Genomic DNA, 22,194 nt, shown 5'->3' with positions numbered 1-22,194 from the left:
CTCACCCTCCACTTACTCATCTACATAATAATAAATGGGAGCTCGGCTCCTCATCCAATCCATCAAGCAGACTTAAAATATTAAGTTTACGGTCCAACATGAATATAATATTACGGACCAATTTCAAATAATTCTGCTAACACATGCGGAAATTCTAGGAGTAATTAAAATTACACAATATTGATAAACAACCTGCGAGGTAGAAAAGCAGGTTAACCCAGAATAAAATATCCTCCTGTGGCCTGTAAAAATTTTTGAACAGGAGTGAGCGTTCGACTCAGAGAGTAAAATATCAATCTTAACTATAATCTCTATAACTATCTCAAACTAATGCAACTTTGTAGAGTGAAATGCAACATACACAACATTTTCACATCATAACATCAAAAGGTAATTTGGAGCACTCACACACCTGTAGTATCAATCATAACATATGGGAGCCGATCCCTATCTGACTCTCTTAAATCCAACAGTGCCGGTAATTACTCAAGCTCGGACTTCCACTTAATAACCAAATCGAGGGTCGACAAATTACTCAAGCCGTGACTACCCCTCGAGGAACGGGTCCCGAATTACTCAAGCGTGACTACCCGTCCTATCCATAGTCCACACCACATCACACGCACGCCAACGCACGCACACTGCTCCAAATTACCACAACAACATCCATGGTACATCAACAGTTATGAATGCAACATAAATAGTGCCTAGAGTTTAACTACATAAATATATGCATATAAGTGATGCATGGGCATGCTGAACATATAATAATATCGAAATTATAATTAAAATTAATATTTTACTCACAGACTTGACGACAAATTCTTGTGTGGGCGGAGGAAGAAGGTCATCGCTCACGACAATCATATTACATTTATTTAATACAATCGACTCAATACAAATAAAGAAAAAGACCAATTACGTCCTAAGTCGTCAGAAAATCCGTGAGTCTCCCTATACCTAGGACCTACCCAACTTTGCAAAGGGCTAAAAACGCACTTCTATACTCACAATCCATACATCAACAGTTCAATCATATCACACATTCTCCCGGGCCCATCAAATCAATCATCCATCACAATACGCAAAATTTCAATTTAGTCCTTATTATTGATCATTTTTGCAAAAACTGCCCAAACAAGCTCTAAAAATTATAAAACTTTGCCCCGCGGTCCTTAGCAATATTACTAAGCTATTGCAAAAAGAATCGTAATTTTCTAAGCTACCACGAATATTTTATGGATTTTTAATCCTATTTAAGCACTAGAAAATTACGTAAAAACTAGGTTCGGGTTTACCTTTGCCGATTCCGACTTCGGGGACGTGCTCGGGATGCCTAACAATGGTGGGGTAGCCAAAATCTCGATCCAATTCGGAGACTTTTCCAGTGGTCTGATGCATGCGGCGAAAATTCACAGATCCGGACAACTGTCGAATTTCCGCGAATTGAGGATACCTACACGAAGCCCAATAATAATATATAAAAAAATCAGGGGTGTTACATAATTTTTAAAATAATCCTTTACCAAACATTAAAAAAAAATTAAATCAATGAAAATTATAAATATTTAAATAAATATCAATTACAATATTTATATTTATTTTTCTATGAAAAATTATTTTAAATGAAAATTAAAATTTATTGAAGTCGATTGTATTGCAATTTAGATGATGAAAATTGACATTCGGTTATACATATATATGAATAAAAATATCAGGGCAAGATGTTACGCTCGTACGCGTACCATATTCATTGGCTTCTTCCGACTCGATGCCCCTTCTTTTGCGCACGTTGAAGCGGTGGCAGTTTTTTCTTTTTTTTTGGAAAACAACAAAAAAAAAGAATTTAATTTGTCTTTCTCTCTCTATATTTATGACTATAATTAATTTATACACAGGAAAACTAAAATTTTTTTAATCTTCAAAGTTTGAATTATTTGTCTATTCACACTTTATAATAAATTTTCACCCAAATAATCTCTTACCATATTTGGATTGTTCTTAATGAAATATTCCTTTTTATAAAAAAAAATATTATGTTCATATTAAATAAATAAAATTATATTAAAAAATAACTATTAAAAGAAAAAAAAAATGACAGAGAAAAAAAAGAAAAAATAACTAATATTCATTATTGCGGAAATGAAATGACTCAAAAAGTCTTTTCTATATAAATCTTCCCAATTTTTTTTTAAGTTTCCTCTTTGCTTGTTATGGAATGAGAGAATTGGACATTTAATATTTTCCTTTTCTTTTTTCTTTCTTAATAAGGGAATTGACTTCTTTTTTCCTATACTATTTTCCTTTCATTTTTCCTCACTACGATCAAGCTAAAAGGTCATTCCATTTTCTAAATTCCATGGTGGTTAGACAATAAAAAAAAAAAAAAATTCCATGGTGGGGTCAGTGCTCTTGATAGTGAGGAAAGTCGGCCATGTTATTCCACACTCAACTATAAGTAGCCAAGTTATTTGAGATTGGTGGGTTCTCAGGTGTGGTGCATGGCTAATACTCTCTGTTTTTTGAATATCCTCCAAATCTCATTTATTCAGTCCAATTCCATTCTCATATTTCTTTTTATTTTTGGATAAATCCATATATATATTCTCTACAATCACCATCACCTCCATATATACATGTGTAGATTTAGATTTTTCTGTAATCCCTCGCACGCCTCAGCACCCCCCTAAAATATCGCTTGGCCAACTTGCTCTGTAATCTCCATGTGGCCCTTTTACTCGCTTCCTCTGCTGCAAAAGTACATGACTGTTCACTCTCTTCAATTTCTCCTTGAGTGTTAAACCTTCTCTGGAGATCTACATTTTTCTCAACATTCTGGTAACAACACGCAAATGGGGTTTTCTTCTTCATTTTTCTTCTCTTTTTGTGTTTTTGGATAGTGGTTTTGTTTCAATGAAAATGGGGTTTTTTGATGTTGTTTGTTATCTGCTTTTGGATATTGTGTTTGTGTGCGTTCACTCATTGATTTTGTTTCCATTTCTATGAATAAAAAGTTAGTAGTTTTTGTGCTTTTTGCGATGGTTTTGAATATTGCTTCGTTCCAATGTATGGCATTATAAATAAGTTCTTTTAGTTTTTGTTGGTGAGAAATTTTGTTCGCATTTGGCTCAGAGACTACGAACATGACGAACCCATCGTAATTTTCTTCTGGTATGTTCGTGTCTGAGAGATTTGAAGATGGGTGTTCGATGATACCATTGCTTTTTTTTTATTATTATTATTATTATCTTATTATATGCTATCTACTATCTACGTATTAGAGCTTTAATTTCATATCCATTTTCGAGCTTGGGCCGAATTTCGATCTCTTGCCTCTGCATTTTCTTATTTTCCAATGAGCAGTGCTGATCGTGTTCTGTTTTACAGCTACATATCTTTCTTCTTTCTCTTTTCAATTGCTTTGTCCCATAGTATTTACTTATCTCTGCAAAAGGCCCGCATTGAATCATTTAATCATTTCATACTTCCTGTGTTGTTTAATAATATGGGTTAGGGGACCATTTCATGCACCTTACTCTCATCTCTTTCTCTCTTGCTTAATTTATTTGCTATCTAGATATAAGAGCTATATTTTCATATCCATTTTCAAGCTTGGGTCGAAGTTCTCTTGCTTCTGCATTCTCTAATTCTCTAATGAGCTGTAATGCTCGTGTCTGTTTAACAGCCATATAACTTTCTTCATCTTTTTTTTAATTACTTTGTCCCATTATTTTTACTCGTCTCTAGAAAATGCCTGCACTGAATCGTTAAATAATTGTATGTTTTCCTTCTTGTTTAATAATATATAGGTTAGGGGTTGAGTATTGCTAAGCAGGATGTTTTTGCGTGGGTTTATTAACTCTTTAAAACAAGGAGAGACAGATACTGAGGTCCACATTGTTGATATTCTTAATTTCTGAATTATCAATTATGTTAGATGAAAATTTTTGTAGTTGAAGGGTAACTTGCCAATGATTATGTACATGTTGTTGTCATGACTTGCAACACTTTGCATAATGTAATGCCATGTATATGTATCTTCACCACAATTGTTTTTTGGTCAATATTTGTTTTTCTAATCAATTGTTGTGTGTAAAATACATACTGTGTCGGGGATTGAATGTACTGTGTTGGAATGACTACAATTTGCAAATTGCAGGCTTTGTTGCAAAACAAGCATATGCCGGGAAACAAGTATAATCGCACTCCTGTCTCACCCAAAACTAGATTGGAAAGGATTCTGCAATATAGAGAGCTTCGGAAATTCAACAGGATTTTCAATTCAAGTGAGGAGTTGGGTGATGGTCTGAAAGAAGCTGAGCTCTTTGCAAATGATTCAGTTTTAAATGAAGAAGAAAGTTGTGGTCCACTTAATGAGAACATATTGTTAAAAGGGACTGATGGATGTGAACGGCTGCGTAAACAACGTTTGTTGGTGGTTGCCAACAGGTTGCCAGTCTCTGCAGTTAGGAAGGGTGAGGATTCATGGCAACTTGAGATAAGTGTTGGGGGCCTAGTCAGTGCACTTTTGGGTGAGTGATATCAAAGTTATTTCTTAACTAAACTTTCAACTCCTGTTGCTTTACAGTGTCTCATAATGTATCCAGTTGTATATTTATCTGTACTATGCTTTTTTGTTTATTTTTTCTTGCAGATTACAATGCATTTTTACCCCTTTTTTTGTTTTTAAAAAATATATTTGAGTTTTTATTGTTGAAGTCATTAGAACCTGATGCCTTATTACTTTCTGAAAGGGGTGAAGGAGTTTGATGCCAGATGGATTGGCTGGGCTGGTGTAAATGTACCAGATGAAACTGGACAAAAAACATTAACTATAGCTTTGGCTGAAAAGGTTCAAAAGTCTTCATTTAAGTTCCTAATACTTATTTATCTATGATCTTGAATTGCCTTATAGATAACTTTCTCTCCTAGTTTTCCATTTCCACTACCTTCCCCTCGCGACATATGTGTTCACAGTTCCTCTATTCCTAATTTGGCTCTATGGACTGCAGAGGTGCATCCCAGTTTTTCTTGATGAGGATACTGTCCATCAATATTATAATGGCTATTGTAACAACATGCTGTGGCCGGCTTTCCATTATCTCGGACTTCCACAAGAAGACCGCCTTGCAACTACTCGTGGTTTTCAGTCTCAATTTGATGCATATAAGAAGGCAAACCAAATGTTTGCTAATGTTGTAAGCAAACATTATGAGGAGGGAGATGTTGTTTGGTGCCATGATTACCACCTAATGTTTCTTCCCAAATTTCTGAAAGAATATAACAGTAACATGAAAGTTGGTTGGTTCCTCCACACACCCTTTCCTTCCTCAGAAATACATAGAATGCTGCCTTCTCGTTCAGAATTGTTGAGATCTGTTCTTGCTGCTGATTTAGTTGGGTAAGTCCTTATATCACGGCTTAGGATTTTGAACTACATGCCATCAATATTTAGCCCATATGCTTCATATGTTTGAATGTAAAGAAAATTCCTCCAAATTTTGTTCCACAACACAAGGAATATCATTCAAATTCATGAAAAAAAACGAACAAATGATTCCAATTGTGTTATGGTTTGGTCAGGTTTAGTGAGGATCTTTCTAAAAATTTTTGTCTTCCTCAATATATAGGAGTTATTTTTTTAGATCTCTCGTTTCTAACAGTTGAATTGTTTGCTTCCAGTTTTCACACTTACGATTATGCAAGGCATTTTGTAAGTGCTTGCAGACGTATCCTTGGACTTGAGGGTACACCTGAAGGAGTAGAGGATCAGGGAAAGCTGACTCGCGTAGCTGCGGTATATTTGTTGATCACTTTTCTTTCCATATCTATGCACCTGCATACTTGTTGCTTTATTATTTAATAGTGGGATCTTCTAAGAGTTACATATGAGTCCATTTCAACACCCTGATTCTTCCTCATGTTGCCAACTTATTGTTTTTGGGAGATTGAAACTACAGTTTCCTATTGGGATAGATTCTGATCGGTTCATTAGAGCCCTGGAACTCCCCCAGGTCCAGGATCACATGAAAGAACTTAAGGAAAGATTTGCTGGCAGAAAGGTTAGGCCCTCTTGTTCCATATGAGATTTTCATTTCAGTTAGTACTTTTTTATTTTGACTAATGAGCATTAGAAAGTTATGTTGATATTCTCTAGAAGGAAAAGGACTAGGTTTTAGTTTCAACTAATTTCTACTTGAGCTCATTTTTTCTTCTACATTCTTCTTAACACAGCTCTGATTTCATAGGATTGTAAACTAGTTTAAGACTTGAGTTTTGCTAAAATTTCTAGGATTTGTGAGTTCTATCTTTGATTTTTCTATTCTTCTTAATTAAGCCTTGCTTTGATTTTTAATGCTCACATGGAGAAAATATTATTGCATGTCTTTTAATTATATCACATCTAATGTTTATAATGCTGAATTTCTTGTAGTCATTGATAGCTGTTGAATCACTAACAGGTTTCTGTTGTCATGATGTCTGTACTTTTAGTTGATTCTTGTTACTATTTGACCACTCTACGTTGAAAAAAATCACCTGTCCACTCCTACAAACTCGTCATACTGTATATAGGTTTGCCTATAATGCCTAAACTCTTTGATTAATGGTAGTTACTGTTCCACTATGGCCAGGTAATGTTAGGTGTTGATCGTCTTGATATGATCAAAGGAATTCCCCAAAAGATTTTGGCATTTGAAGAGTTCCTTGAGGAAAATCCAGAGTGGCGTGATAAAGTAGTTTTGCTGCAAATTGCTGTGCCAACAAGGACAGATGTTCCTGAATGTATGCTCACATTCTCCACTAGATGTACTTTTTCCTTTAATTCATAGAATAACATGCCTCCTATATGAATAAGTTAGCATGCATGAGACTGGAGACCCCTAGAGATCTCCAATTTGTGCCAGTTTTTAATTGGGATTTAGGACAGGGGTTTGTTATAGATGAATTTGGGGAGTTTAGAAATGAAAGAAATTGGGATAAAACTGGGATTGAAATATAAGATTTTGCACGCTGATTACTGTCAGAAGACTAGACCTTGAGCATTTGTTTTTGGAACAAAAGGGTTTCTTGTTTGATTTATTTTCAGTTTTAGCTATGGATTTTCAGGCAGAAAAATCCTTCTCATAGCTATGGATTTTTAGGCAGAAAAATTCTTCTTATCATGTTACAGTCTTTGCATGAGTTAGCTACTTCTCTGTTCAATACTTGTGTTCTCCAATTGATGTAGCTCTTTGATTCAATAATACTACCTAAGAAATAATAGTAAGCATGCTCCAGTTTATGTATTTTCCTTTTCTAAACAAAACTTGGTGCTCAAATTTTTTATCGGGTAAAAGGCTTTAAACCATTCTGCTTTTGCGACTTCTGTGCATTTGCAATCATGAGATTTTCTGAGTTCAAACCATCTAATTGTGATGCTCAGCCTTATTTGATCAATAACATTTTTCTTTTACAAATATTTAGATTGTAAATTACATCTTAAGTACAATTTCAATATGTATCATACAATTTAAAAGACTCTTTGCCTGTACAGATATCTAAAGATTGCAGGTTCTTGTACTCAAAAACAGCTAATTTGCTACTCGGAACATGTTGGATATGAATATAGCTGTTTCCTGCCTGGACATGAAATATATATATATATATATAACAGAGGTCAAGAATTTTGAAGTATTTTTCCTTTTAAACACCTTTAGACATGTTATAGCAAACAATTGAGCCTAACATGAGTGAGATGTTGAAGAAGTTCTAGATCAGTGAGTCTTAGGATAATAAAGAACTTCAAACAAAATCTAGCTTCACTTCATAGTGTCTTAGGCTACTTACATGCTTTAAATAAATCAAGCAGCTGAGATTGTGTTTTGGATGGCTGGTAAGTGACTTGTGACTGCTACATTTTTCCTTGGTTTTCTAGTCTTTAATTTGAATTGTCTGTATGGCCAACATTTGTTTTCAAATTCTGACCTTTCATTACTAAGACTAGAATTACTTGCTGTGCTGAACCAGGTTCAAGAGATAGGACTGGGAGTTTTTTCCTTTTTGTAATTCCTATATCATCTTGGACTAGGAGTTTGTACCATTGGCTTATTATTTTTAATATACAGATCAAAAACTCACAAGTCAGGTTCATGAGATTGTTGGACGCATTAACGGAAGATTTGGAACTCTTACTGCTGTTCCAATACATCATCTGGTTTGTCTTTATCTTATTAACTTTAATCTCATCACTAGAACTATAATGCAACGAACCTGAGCTTTCATCCATTACATAGAAGAGTTTGCACTGCCTTCCTGTTGCCAATAAAAGGACTAGAATTGTACACTTAGATTTTACTTTGAACCAAATATTGAATTGAACAGTCCAACAAAAACTTCTGATATCTCCTCTTGCATATTGACATTTTCTTGTTGACCATAGGATCGATCATTCAGTTGCTGATGTTTGATTGCCTTCATCTCTATTTAAATTGAAATTTGAATTTTATTATGAGCAGAGAGATAATGCTTTCAGTAAGTTATATATACATGTAACCATAGTTTTCAAAATCATATCCGACTGTACGGTTGGACTGGATTAATCAGAATCTGGACCATTGACTGGTCTGGTGAGGAAACGGATTTATCATTAAAAAAAATTTTGAACCTGCCAACACTAGGTGTTAAACCCATGACGGGGAAGATAAAGATTTCTCCACTACTAAATTGTAGCTTGAGCATAAAATAATGTTAATAATTTATTTTGTTAGTACTAAGTTGATTTTTTTTTATTTTATCATCTTTTATATTGCAATAAGTATATAAAATTTTCTATATTTATTGTACTATAAAATTTTAATATATCAAAAGTTATTTTTCACTGCTATAAATAAATTCATTATTATATATATTTTATTCTAAGTATTTCTTTATTATAAATGTTATTATTTAAAATCTAAAATTTCAATTAAAAGTTTATATTATTTTTTTGAAAAATTTACATATTAAAATTTAACTAGATTTATTTTAATAATATTAAAAATATATCAAATTATTAATTGTAATAATAAACTATTACCATTTTTTAAGAGATTGTTAATTTTATAAAATTAATATTTATTTAATACTTATATTAGTTAAATTCTTGTTTGATCTCTGTTGAATCTTACACTCTTAACTATCTGCTTTTACCAATTCAACGATCCGATCGGACTTGAAAACCTTGTATGCAATGTGCATTCTGCAAGATAAAATGTTATGATTTATTCTATGCTACGACAATCCATTGGAGACTTGAAGTTGGAATTTTGTAGGACCGAAATTGGAATTGCGCATGACCTGTGCGAAGTTAGAATTTTGGCATTGCTTTTTTAACTATAACTCAATAATTATTATGCTTTTGATATTTTATAAGATATTTCTTTCTTTTCATCCGTTTATTTTTGACTTATCATGTAAAAACATCTAATGCATTTGCTTTGCAGGATCGATCTCTTGACTTTCATGCATTATGTGCACTATATGCTGTTACTGGTACTCATTTATTAAAGTTCACAATTCCTTATGATTCTGTCTTTTATGGAATAATTGTTTGGCTTGGGTATCTCAAGAAAATACCTTTTTTTTCCTTCCCCAAGACATGATGGTTAAACATCTAAAATTGTAGGAAAAAAAATGGAAAACCTTTTGTTGTGTGAAATTTGTGTTACTTTTCATTCCTTTGTTTGCAAATTCCTTTCTATGGATTGGAGTGGGGCAATGTGAAATAGTCACTAGCAGATATAAATGAAAGACAATGTAAAATGTTGAAATTTCTATTTCATGGAAGTTGGCAACATGTGGTTCTCCTCTACAACTGAATCAAGTTTTAAATAGGTTGATTGGTGTTTTGTAAAATTATCACTAATATTTTCCAAATGTCATGTGTGGGCATGTGTTTGTAATTTTAGTTCAACTAGACCATCAATAGAGGAGGGTTGAATGATTACATTTGTAAGGTTATGGGAAGCCATTTCAATACGAGGCTTGTACATCTATACTCAATTCAACTCAACTTAATTAAATTCTAGTGTCAAAATAGTTGTGGTTGACTATATGAATAAAATTTTGCTCATTTTTTGAGGCTTGTAGAATGTTCAATTTTTTTTTTTGAAAATTTTCAATCCAGATGTGGCACTTGTTACATCTTTAAGGGATGGAATGAATCTTGTCAGTTACGAGTTTGTTGCTTGCCAAGCTTCCAAGAAAGGGGTCCTCATCTTAAGTGAGGTAATTAAAGCTATTTGATTTATTTGAGTTTGTAACTGCAAAAGGACTAGGATTTGCATAGATTTTTCTACTTGCAACTACAATCAATCTAGAAATGCCTCTAGCTAAACTCGAATTATGTGGTAACCTACTATGCTCTTTCTTTGCTGATAGTTGCTCAATGTCTTGGAGGAATTTAACTGAGGGAGGAATTTTTTTTTTTTCTAGATGATCTTAGATTTTTTGTTGCTCATTTGTGGTATAGTCTGCAATCTTTATTCTTGGGTATGAATGAAGTGTCATTTCTGGGATTCATGGTTCTATGCACCAATGAATTTGCTACTATGTACAAAGAGGATTAATTTATCTTGAATGTCAATGGCCTGTAGTGTTGGCCATGGTTTGATTTTGGGTTGTGGCTGGCTAGGACTTTGTAACAACTCAAATCTGGACCATTACTGGCACTTAGATCATTGGGAGGCATAAGACCTCCAGAACTCGTAGTAAACCTGACGTTGACCTTTCCTTTAACTCTTTGATAGTATATCTTTATAAATAAATTTCACTTTCATTTTCATTGAGCTCATTTCATAGGATCCGCAAGACTTTTCATCACATTCATTTATATTCTTTCTTTTAAAGCTGATATTTGTGTAAATTGGTCTTTCTATCCTCTTATGCCTTTATTGGTTTCTTTAAAACTATATACTTTCTCATAAGATTCACAAATCATTTTAATATACTTTTATACAAAATGTATGGTAGCAAGCAATGTGTCAAAATATCTAAAATTGTACATGTCTTAGAATAGCTCCACAAAATAGTATAAAATATACAAACTTGACTACATCAAACCTTGGACCATATTTATCCAAAATCTGCTGACTACTGCTTTTACTCATGCCCTTGAAGAGGATAAACAAAAAAGGAGAATAAATATAAAAGCCAAGTGAGTAGAGAATTACATGGGGAAGGTAAACATATTATTATAATACTGATGCAACATAGCTAGGTAAAACACACTCACAAATACGTGAGAGAGAGTTGAGAGTAAAAATCTTTGTAGAATGTTATGGAAAGTCAATCACTATATTATTTCTTTGTATATTCTGTATTCTGTATTCCTATTTAGGATTTCTTATTTAAGATTTATTCCTAATTAGTAGAACACAATTATAGAAATCAATTGTATATATATACCCATGTACAGATTAATTGAAATTAAGGAGAGTCATCTCTTTTTACATGGTATCAGAGCAGGTCATCTATCTAGGGTGACTATTTGTTCTCACCACCCAGCTCAGGAGAGACCTTGGCCGCCGACCAGCCATCCCCTCTGATTCAGTCATCGGAATCCAAGCACGTGAGGCTCACGCGCCCAACTCAGGTTCTCTCCGTTTCTTTACTCGCCAGCTCGTGGAGGCGTAGAGGAAAAATATCCGCAAAATAGCCATACAAAATATAATTATCCGCAACTTCAGAGGAAAAATCAGCAATCACAGATGGCAAATATGGCAGCAGAGGATTCTACAGTATTTTCCTCTAAGAAAACTGTTTTGGTATCTGCAGAGGATTTTACATAGTTTTCTCATCAGGCATCTCTAAAGCCTACCAATTCCCCTGTCACTGCGATCGCTGAGTCAGGTAAATCCACTACATGCCTTGTGTCTTACTCATCCAAATGGGTTATTGATTCTGGTGCGACAGATCACATAATAGGTAATTCTAGTATTCTATCTGCTTTTCAGTCTAATCTCACTTCCTCTACTGTTACTTTAGCTTATAGTTCTACTTCTTGTGTCATGGGTTTTGGAACTGTGAACCCGACTTCGTCAATTTCTTTGTCATCTGTTTTGTATCTACCAAAATTCTCTTTTAATCTACTTTCTGTTAGTAAACTTGCTCGTACCTTAAATTGTTCTGTTTCCTTTTTTCCTGACCAGTGTTTGTTTCAGGATCTTACGACGAAGCAGATTATTGGTAGAGGACCTGAGTCAGGTGGTCTCTACATTCTGTAAAATCATGTACCGCGGTCGCTTGTTTGCTCCAGTACCTTAACACCTCTTGTAGCTTATTGTAGATTGGGTTATCCTTCTTTGTCTACCATGAAGAAGCTGTGTCCTCAGTTTCAATCTTTATCAGTACTAGAATGTGAGTCATGTCAGTTTGTAAAACATCATTGTTTGCCTTCTGTGTCTAGAGTCAATAAACAGGCTTCATCCCCTCTTTGAGTTAGTTCATTCTGATATTTGGGGTCCTTATTCTGTTACTTCTAAAACTGGATTTCGTTATTTTGTTACTTTTGTTGATGATTATTCTTGTGTTACCTGGTTATATTTAATGAAGAATTGTTCTGAGTTGTTTTCTATCTTTTGTGCATTTTGTAATAAAATCAAAACTCAATTTAATATTTCTGTGCGCATATTAAGAAGTGACAATGCTAAAGAATATTTTTCAGTATAATTTCAGTCTTATATGACACAAAATGACATTCTTCATCAATCTTTCTGTGTTGATACCCCATCCCAAAATGGTGTGGCCGAAAGAAAAAATCGGCATCTTCTTAAGGTAACTCGTGTTCTTCTTTTTCACATGAAAGTTCCTAAACACTTTTGGGCGGATGCAGTTTCTACGGCATGTTTTTTGATCAATCGTACGCCGTCTTCTATCCTTGATGGGAATATTCCTTATACTGCTTTGTTTCCTACAAAATCTTTGTTCCCGGTTGAACCCCGTATTTTTTGTTGTACCTGTTTTGTGCGTGATATTCGTCCACAGGTTACTAAATTGGATCCGAAGTCTCTCAAATATGTCTTTCTTGGGTACTCTCGGCTCCAAAAAGGGTACCGTTGTTTCTCTCATACTCTTAATCGTTATCTTATTTCTGCAGATGTCACATTTTTTGAGTCCACTCCATTCTTTTCTCAATCATTTGTGTATGAGAGTTAGGGGAAGAGGATGATCTCTTAATATATACTGTCCAACCAATGTCTAGTCCTCTCCCACAGCCTGTTTCTTCTGTCTCCAGACCTACTCGACCTCCCGTTGTTCATGTTTATTCTAGGAGATTAGAGATTCCTGACTTAGATCCTCCACCAACTACTTCGTTGGGAGATCCTGTACCCCATACTGATCATAATTCTGAGCTAGACTTACCCATTACTCTTCGTAAAGGTTAGCGTTCATGCACTTACCCTATCTATTCTTTTGTTTCTTATAATCAATTGTCTTTTTGTTCTCGGTTTTTTGTTACTTCTTTAGACTCTGTTTTTATCCCTAATATTGTTGGTGAGGCACTGTCTCATCCTGGCTGGTGTGCTGCTATGCAAGAGGAAATGGAGGCTTTAGATGCTAATGGTATATGGGAACTGTTGCCTTTGCCCACTTGTAAGAAAGCTATTGATTGCAAATGGGTATTTACAGTAAGGTAAATTCTGATGGTTCTGTGGCTAGGTTAAAAGCACGCCTTGTGGCAAAAGGATATGCTAAGACAAATGGAGTTAATTACTCTGACACTTTTTCTCCTGTAGCTAAATTTACTTCTGTTCTCTTGTTTATCTCTTTAGCAGCTATATATAATTGGCCCTTGCACCAATTGGATATCAAGAATGCTTTCCTTCATGGTGATCTTAGGAGGAGGTGTATATGGAGCAACCACCTGGGTTTGTTGCTCAGGGGAAGTTGGGTAAAGTTTGTAGGCTTCGGAAGTCTCTTTATGGCTTGAAATAAAGTCTTAGGGCTTGGTTTGAGAGATTTAGTGAAGCAATACAGGAATTTGGTATGCAAAAGAGTAAGTGTGATCACTCAGTATTTTATAGATAATCTGAGGCTGATCTAATTCTCCTAGTAGTCTATGTGGATGACATTGTCATCACTGGGAGTGACTCTGCAGGTATTTCATCTCTTAAAACCTTCCTCCAAACCCAGTTTCAAACCAAAGAATTGGGATTGTTAAAGTATTTCTTGGGTATTGAAGTTATGAGAAGTAAGAAGTAAGAAGTAAGACAGAAAAATTAGGTGCTAAACCTGGCAGTGCCCCATGACTCCAAATTTACAACTGTTAGCAGGGGATAGTAGTTGTTTGAAGATCCAGAGAGTACAGGAGATTGGTAGGAAAATTGAACTACCTTACAGTCACTCGTCCTGACATTGCTTATGCCGTTAGTGTGGTAAGTCAGTTTATGTCTTCCCCAACTGTTGCTCATTGGGAAGCCTTGGGACAAATCTTGTGTTATCTGAAAGGCGCTCCAAGACGAGGTTTGTTATATGGTGATCATGGGCATTTGAATGTTGAATGTTTTTCAGATGCCGGCTGGGGTGGATCTAAGGTTGACAGGAGGTAAACCACTGGATATTGCGTTTTTGTTGGAGGAAATTTGGTGTCTTGGAGAAGCAAGAAGCAGAGTGTAGTTTCTCTATCTAGTGTTGAATCGAAATACAGAGCCATGGCACAATCAGTATGTGAGGTAATGTGGATACTTCAATTACTAGATGAGACAGGTTTTAAGACCTCCCTGCTTGCGAAATTGTGGTGTGATAATCAAGTTATTCTCCATATTGCGTCTAATTCGATGTAATTAGTTTTATCACACCACAGAAGACCTTTAATGGTGTACTGGATCAGGCAATAGCACACATTGGTGGAATGAGGGGTTTGAGGCGACACCAGTTATGCTAATCGGAGTCGAAACGGCAGGCGGACACGCTTCCACGCGCCGGCGAGTGAAGAAACAGAGAGAACCTGAGTTGGGCGCGTGAGCCTCACACGCTTGGATTCTGGCGACTGGATCAGAGGGGACGGCCGGTCTGCGGCCAAGGTCTCTCCTGAGCTGGGTGGTGAGAACAAATAGTCACCTTAGATAGATAACCTAGGATAACAGTGAGTTTCTTCTTAATTTCTCCTGAGCCTTGATACCATCTAGAAAGAAATGATTCTCCTTAATTTCAATTAATTTGTACATGGGTATATATATACAATTGATTCCTATAATTGTGTTCTACTAATTAGGAAGAAATCTTAAAAAGGAATACAAAATATACAGATAAATAATATAGTAATTGACTTTCCATAACAATCTTGAATTTTATTGATGAAAGACTAAATGTGAAATGCATAGTTGTGGGAGTATTTATAGAGTTTGTAGACTCCTAAACCTAATAGGAAAATAACTCTACTAAATAGGAAGTTAAACTAAAGCTACATACAATAGAAAAATGAAGATAAAATAGGAAGTTAACTAATTCTAGTTTAAGTAGGAAAACATTAATAAGACCTGAATAGAGTAGGAAAGCTCCCTTAAAGCATTTATTACTGTTATCTCTCGCTGAAAGGAAGTCCAAGTTGAACTAGGACTGCTGGAAGGTGGAATTTCCCCTAAAAAAAAGTACTTGCTTGTGAGGCAATAAACTACATGTACTAGGGGCGTGTTATTGGCCTGTTACACTCCCTGGGGGCATGTACCATTCTGCTTCTCCTGCTGCAACCCCTGTGAGCTCATATTTCATGCATGCTTTTTCCTTTACTTTCATTTTTCTTTTCCATTGGAAACCATTGAATCATCCGTAACTAACAGCACAACGCAATTATATAAAATGCAATATCTTCACGAGTTAAATGCTATATATAATTAAATATGCAAATCTTGCATGCACTATGTCTAATCAAAATAGTTAAATGTTGTATGAATACACATGTGAGATAAAAACAACATTTAAGAAAGCATTTTGTAATTTCTGCTCACCTTAACAGTAATCTCTTTACTTCTAATTAGATGTTTCCGTCGTTTATTCCAACCTTAGGGCCCTATTTCCCAATCTAAAACAAGAGTATATGAAAGTATATTCAATTAACAGTTTCATTATAACTAGGTTATACTAAACTTTTGGGAAACAAACAGCTTTCGGCAGTCGAAGATGCATATATGGTGTTTCTTAACTTTTACATAGTTCGGCTACCAAAGTTTGATGTTTCAGCCCTAGATCCTGTAAATTCAAGAACACCCATTTTACTTTACCTTTTGTTCTCCTTATCCAATCACTTTAATACATATTTATGAGATCATTTCCAACCATTTTGCAACTCAGTTAGGTTTCTATGTCAATACTATTCATTTCTATTAATTGTATCATTTAATCAACCTTTATTTGTTAATCTACCCAAACCTTAGCATTATACGTTATTTTTATATAATCTGTCTTACATATACAACTATTCAAATTTCAATTTAAAAGAACATAAAAAAAAGAAAAAAATACTTATTATGCTTTTATGGTTTCCTTTTGGCTTTCTATAAATTTTAGATTTCTCTTTCTTGTTCGTTCTAGTATTCTTAAGATTATTGTGTATTTAGGTTTCTCTAGTTTGCAAAGGTTTGGAGAGGAAGAGAAAAGAGGGTGTGGGAGAAGGAAAGGAAGAGGAAGGAGACAGAATGGGAAGGTTCTAGAGTGTAAAAAAAGATGGGTTGTAATACAAGGTTCTCTCTCCTTTTACAATTTTGTCTTCCCATGTTCTGCAGCTGAAGTTAAGTTTTTCAGCTGCCGAAGGTTCCTTTTCATAGAATACTTTAGACTTCTCTACTTTAGTTGTTTATTTAATATTTTAGTTACTCTTTCACTCTATTATAAGTTAAATTAGGATCCTAGTTACCCAGTCCCAGGAGAAAATTTTGTTCCCAGGAGTATATTCCAACATACTCCAATGACGGGTATTACAGACTTGAACCTAACAGTTGGGTCTCAGCAATGGCGGAGCATAAGGTTGCTAGAGGGGCTATGCCCACCCAAAGATGGGTTGTAATACAAGGTTCTTTCTTCTTTTACAATTTTGTCTTCCTATGTTCTGCAGCTGAAGTTAAGTTTTTCAGCAGCCGAAGGTTCCTTTTCATAGAATACTTTAGACTTCTCTACTTTAGTTGTTTATTTAATGTTTTAGTTAGCATTTTAGTTACTCTTTCACTCTATTATAAGTTAAATTAGGATCCTAGTTACCTAGTCCCGGGAGAAAATTTTGTTCCCAAGAGTATATTCCAACATACTCCAATGACGGGTATTACAGACTTGAACCTAAGAGTTGGGTCTCAGCAATGGCAGAGCATAAGGTTGCTAGAGGGGCTATGCCGCCGCCCCCACCAAACTTAACAAAAATTATATGTGTATAATTTATTTGTTATTAAAAATATAAAGTATAGTCTAAAATTAAAAATTAACCTCTCAAATAAAACTCAAATGGTTAAGCAAAATTATTTTATGAAACTTACGTAAATTTTTCTTCCATTTCTAGTTTGCAGGTGCAGCACAGTCTCTTGGTGCTGGTGCTATCTTGGTGAATCCATGGAATATCACAGAAGTTGCTTATTCTATTGGTTATGCTTTGAATATGTCAGCAGATGAAAGAGAAAAAAGGCACAACCATAACTTCAGGCATGTGACAACTCACACATCACAAGAGTGGGCTGCAACGTTTGTGAGGTGTTCACTTTATCTCACTGCTAACCTTTTTGGTTGCCTAGAGTTTAAACCTCAATTTCTGATTCTGATAAAAAGAAAAAAGGGAAAAACTTCTTCAGTGACTGTATCATGCATTTGACATATCCATGCTTAAGCATCATTCTCTAGGGCTTATATATGCAGAAATCGTTCCTAATGTTGAACAAACAACACACTCTTCCTTCAGAGTGCACAATTAATTCTTTTCCTGCTGCAAAAAATAGAGTTTCTCCTTTTCTTTTCTTTCCACTATTTTCTATTTCTTATCTTTTGATAAGAAACTGTGAATGTCATTCTTTGTTTTCAATATCTTAATTCTTAAGTTGTTTTTCAATTGAATTTTCTTCAAACAAGCAATCATTAATCACACAATGACATTTCTCTTATATATGAGAAAAGAATAGACTTCTATTTATTATAACTTAGTATTAATCATGGTAAAGGCTTGTTTATTTGGTCTTTGTTTAACTAGTTTCTGTACCTTGCAATTGCTTCTTTGTTGTCTTATTCAATTAATATATGTTTTCTGCATATAACATTTGCAAAATCTGGTTTCTTTGTTCTAATTCTGAAGTTCACCTTTTCTAGTGAACTCAATGATACCATTGTCCAAGCTCAATTAAGGACAAGACAAGTTCTGCCCTTGCTTCCCATCAAAGATGCAGTTGAACGATATTCACAATCTAATAATCGTTTGCTTATTCTGGTAGTCTCTTTTCTCTTTCAAAACATCAAAAATATGAATTGGCCACTACTTTAATTATGTGATCTGGTGACTCAAGTTTCTGAACTTCAATTTTCTTTTGTTCTCCTTCGAGCTAATGTTAAAAGTATTTGAGTTGAATAACTTATTTTTAACTGTATCAAAGTGATCATTGTTTGTATATGTATACATATTCCTGTTACAGTAATTTGTAGAAGAAGCTTCTTCTTTCCTTATTTTTGCATGTCAAATTATAAAGGATAATTCAAGACTCCGCTTTTTGGCAAGTTTATATTTGGAGATTGATATGAGGTGGCCACAGTGCCTTGTTTCAGTAATTGTGCTGTAACTTGCCTGGAATATTTTTCAGCAAAACAACGCTTTTCCTCTAACAAAGTCCTACTCAGTTTATGAGGATTTTGTAATGCAGATAATGTTATGGATTGAGTTTTTCATTTGCACTTGTAGGATTATTTAATTAAATTAGCACAGAGTGCTAGATAAAATCACTCAAATTCACTTGTTAATTAATATATTCTTTTTACCTTAACTTCTCTGTAATTTTTCACGGCTAATATCCATTCTTTTATTGTGGATATTATAATTGTCTTTAATCATTGTCACCTGCATGATTGTGCATCTTGTTACAGGGATTCAATGCAACTCTAACGGAACAGTTGGACACTTTAGATAGACGGGGTGGTCAAATTAGAGAAATGGAACCTAGATTGCACCCAGAATTAAAAGAGCCCTTGAAGAAACTTTGTGGTGATCAAAAGACAACTATTGTCGTCCTCAGTGGAAGTGACAGAACCATTCTGGATGAAGTACTCTCCTTTCTCCATTTGTCCTCCTCTTCCCTGCTCATTTTCTTCCAGACTAATAACTTATCATGCAGAACTTTGGAGAATACAATATTTGGTTGGCCGCTGAAAATGGGATGTTCTTACGTCGTACAACTGGAAAGTGGATGACAACAATGCCAGAAAATCTCAATATGGATTGGGTCGACAGTGTAAAGGTTTATATGTTATCACTAATTCACTATAAAAGTTTGTTTCTTCCATATGAGGTCCTCCTAAACTTATGATTATTTGTGATTTCAGCATGTTTTCGAGTATTTTACAGAAAGAACACCTCGATCTCATTTTGAGCTTCGTGAAACTTCTCTCTTATGGAATTACAAGTATGCAGGTACTTATCATCTATGTTTTGTTTGCACATGATTTTTAGCTCAACCGCTTAAGTGGTAAAAGTGGTGTGGGATTGGGATAGGTGTTGGGTGAAAATCCCACAAAACATACATTTACTTTTAAATGGATGCACTGTGCGTGCATACATATACTTATGCACACACAGTGCATAATTAAATATATATGTATATTAATGTACATCTTTTGCCAAGTAATTAATGTTTGTATATGTATATACACATATACAAATACAAACATTAATATACTTGGCAACAAATATATAGGATGACAATCCTTTGTTTTTATTTCAGTAATACATTTTATTTTATTTTCTTTAATATGGCAATTTTAGATGTTGAGTTCGGAAGACTTCAAGCAAGGGATATGTTGCAGCATCTTTGGACAGGGCCAATTTCAAATGCAGCAGTCGATGTTGTTCAAGGTGGCCGCTCTGTTGAGGTTCGAGCAGTTGGTGTTACAAAGGTACGTGCATCATGGTTAGCTATCAGAGCCACATGCCTGCTGGGTAATTGACAATAATGGCATGCTTGTTTTTCTCATTTGATATTTCCATTTATTTCAGGGTGCAGCAATAGATCGTATTTTAGGAGAAATAGTTCATAATCAAGGCATGAAGGCACCCATAGATTATGTCCTCTGTGTTGGTCACTTTCTGGCAAAGGTATTTTTGTTTCTTGACATAAACTCTAAGCAGCTTTCATTCTCACGCTCAATGCAGTTATTGATTACGCAATCAGCATCACACAGTAGAATGAACTCCATTTGTACCGTTTGATATTAAAAGGATTCTTATCCTTGCTGCACCTAACAGCACCATTTTTTATATTTTCTGTACATCGAACAGTACAGTTAGTTATGAATCTAATAAAATAAATAAAGGATTATTATTTATTTATTGGCTAACCCAAAATTAAAGAAATATAAATGAATGATTAGTAAGAATGATAGCACCTGGCATGCTGAAGTTACGTCCTAGGAAGGAAATCTGGAAACCACCCTATTCTTTATTTCTTTGGAACAATTTCTGGTGTTTAGAATGGCTGGATCAGTACCTCTAATTGACATTTAAAAATGCTTGCTCGGCCCTAGAAATGTATGGGAGATAATTGACCCAAGCCCATCCCGTAAACTAATCCTACACAAAGAAGTTAATTCCTTTGGGCTATACCTGCAACCTTCAACCTGGCAAATCCAGTTGGATAGATAAGAAAGGTACCCTAGTTGGGTCTAATTTAACTGGATTAAGTGTATGTTAATTTGAAGGAAACTTCCAGTGAAACTGCAGTTTGATTGAAGTGTGAACTCTTACTCATTTCATTTTTGGATTCATTGTTTCAGGATGAAGATATCTATACATTTTTTGAGCCAGAGCTTCCCAGTGAAACCCTTGCTACAGTAAGATGCAGACCACCAGGGCCTGTTGGTTTACCTGTCCCAAAGATTCCCAGTGGCAGAAGCCGTTCCAAGTCTCACCACAAGAAACAACGTTCCTTGTCGACTTTAGAAGGGAACAGTCTTGGAAGTGCTGGTTGGCGGCCAATTGTTCCCGATAGAATTTCAGCTCATGAGGGTTCTTCTGTACTTGATCTCAAGGGGGAGAACTACTTTTCTTGTGCCGTTTCAAGGAAGCAATCAAATGCTCGATATCTCCTCGGAACTTCAGATGATGTTGTCGCACTCTTAACGCAGCTGGCAGATTCCTCTTCATTAAATTAAATGATATCGCTCATGACTTGAATTTAGAGGTTTGAGGTCCAAATAAAGGAACTAGAAGGAACGTTGATTGTGGATAATTTAAACGTTGGTCTTTCTATTTGCAGACAAGAATTTTGAATAGTAAAGTGAAGTGACAAAGATAAGAGATACAGCAAAAAACTAAGTACATGATTAACAGTACATGATTAGCAGAACTCATATGTCATTCTTCATGTGAAGCAAAGAATCTCAGATTATACTTGAAAACTGAAATTACTTCCTTTCCTTTTGATGGATCTCTATTGGAGAAACCATCAAGCTGATTATAATGCAATATGCAAGCAGTCAGTGATTGAGATCATGAAATCCAGGCCAAATAGCAGTCTGTAGCAAATATATTTCCAGGCAAATGGAAGCCTGTAGATTATAGTTCCCATAGTCACAATTGCAAATTTGCAGTTGGCCTGAAATTCCATGTCTTGTGCTTGGCAATAGTTGAGTTGGTGTAGAAAGCAAGAGTAAAAAGCAGTTGATGGTTCTAAGACACTGTGATCAAAGTTCTAGGGTAAAAACACCCAGAAAATATGAATTATATTGGATTTATGTGTCACGTGCTGCCATTGCCAATAAGACATTATTGCTTTGAATTTAGAAATGCATAGTGATTTTTCAGGAGACTTACCATTATTTTGGTTGTGCATATGGGAGAGAGATAGAGAGACCATTCCTATTGCCAGGTAAGCTCCAATTAATGCTTTTTGTTAGTATTCAAAGGTTCACGGGACGCTGTAGTCTTGCACAAATCCTATCCTTACCTTCTAGTCTACTGGTTAAAAATTTCAAATTTTCATTCCCTTGATCTTCCCATCAAAA

The 22,194-nt window shown here is 34.9% G+C and overlaps 1 protein-coding gene across 2 annotated transcripts; it reads left to right on the top strand.

Moving 5' to 3' along the window:
- The first annotated feature begins 2,504 nt into the window (after positions 1-2,504).
- LOC110644734 (alpha,alpha-trehalose-phosphate synthase [UDP-forming] 1) lies at positions 2,505-21,867 on the top strand. Of its 2 annotated transcripts, XM_058136858.1 has the most exons (18): positions 2,505-2,838; positions 4,160-4,532; positions 4,755-4,852; positions 5,013-5,401; positions 5,683-5,797; positions 5,961-6,062; positions 6,633-6,783; positions 8,106-8,194; positions 9,462-9,510; positions 10,145-10,245; positions 17,504-17,691; positions 18,298-18,415; positions 19,063-19,239; positions 19,311-19,433; positions 19,519-19,606; positions 19,958-20,088; positions 20,189-20,287; positions 20,965-21,867. In XM_058136858.1, the coding sequence occupies exons 2-18, from the start codon at positions 4,181-4,183 to the stop codon at positions 21,340-21,342; spliced, it is 2,748 nt and encodes a 915-aa protein (XP_057992841.1). In that variant the 5' UTR covers positions 2,505-2,838; positions 4,160-4,180; the 3' UTR covers positions 21,343-21,867. The 2 variants fall into 2 exon arrangements, with proteins under 2 accessions (XP_057992841.1, XP_021653345.2); XM_021797653.2 differs by lacking the exon at positions 2,505-2,838 and having other exon boundaries at positions 4,136-4,532.
- The last annotated feature ends 327 nt before the right edge of the window (positions 21,868-22,194 follow it).

This window comes from Hevea brasiliensis, chromosome 15 (assembly GCF_030052815.1).
Source record: "Hevea brasiliensis isolate MT/VB/25A 57/8 chromosome 15, ASM3005281v1, whole genome shotgun sequence".
Taxonomy (NCBI): Eukaryota; Viridiplantae; Streptophyta; class Magnoliopsida; order Malpighiales; family Euphorbiaceae; genus Hevea; species Hevea brasiliensis.
Note: the sequence above shows the minus strand (reverse complement) of the source record. Positions and strands in the feature narration are given on the sequence as shown.

Bases quoted from the DNA above. Each gene is read 5' to 3' on its own strand.
- LOC110644734 (XM_021797653.2), top strand. From the start codon at position 4,136: ATGACTACAATTTGCAAATTGCAGGCTTTGTTGCAAAACAAGCATATG. The intron at 17,692-18,297 runs GTGTTCACTTTA...CACCTTTTCTAG, and splicing joins TGGGCTGCAACGTTTGTGAG to TGAACTCAATGATACCATTG. The intron at 19,434-19,518 runs GTTTATATGTTA...TTGTGATTTCAG, and splicing joins ATTGGGTCGACAGTGTAAAG to CATGTTTTCGAGTATTTTAC.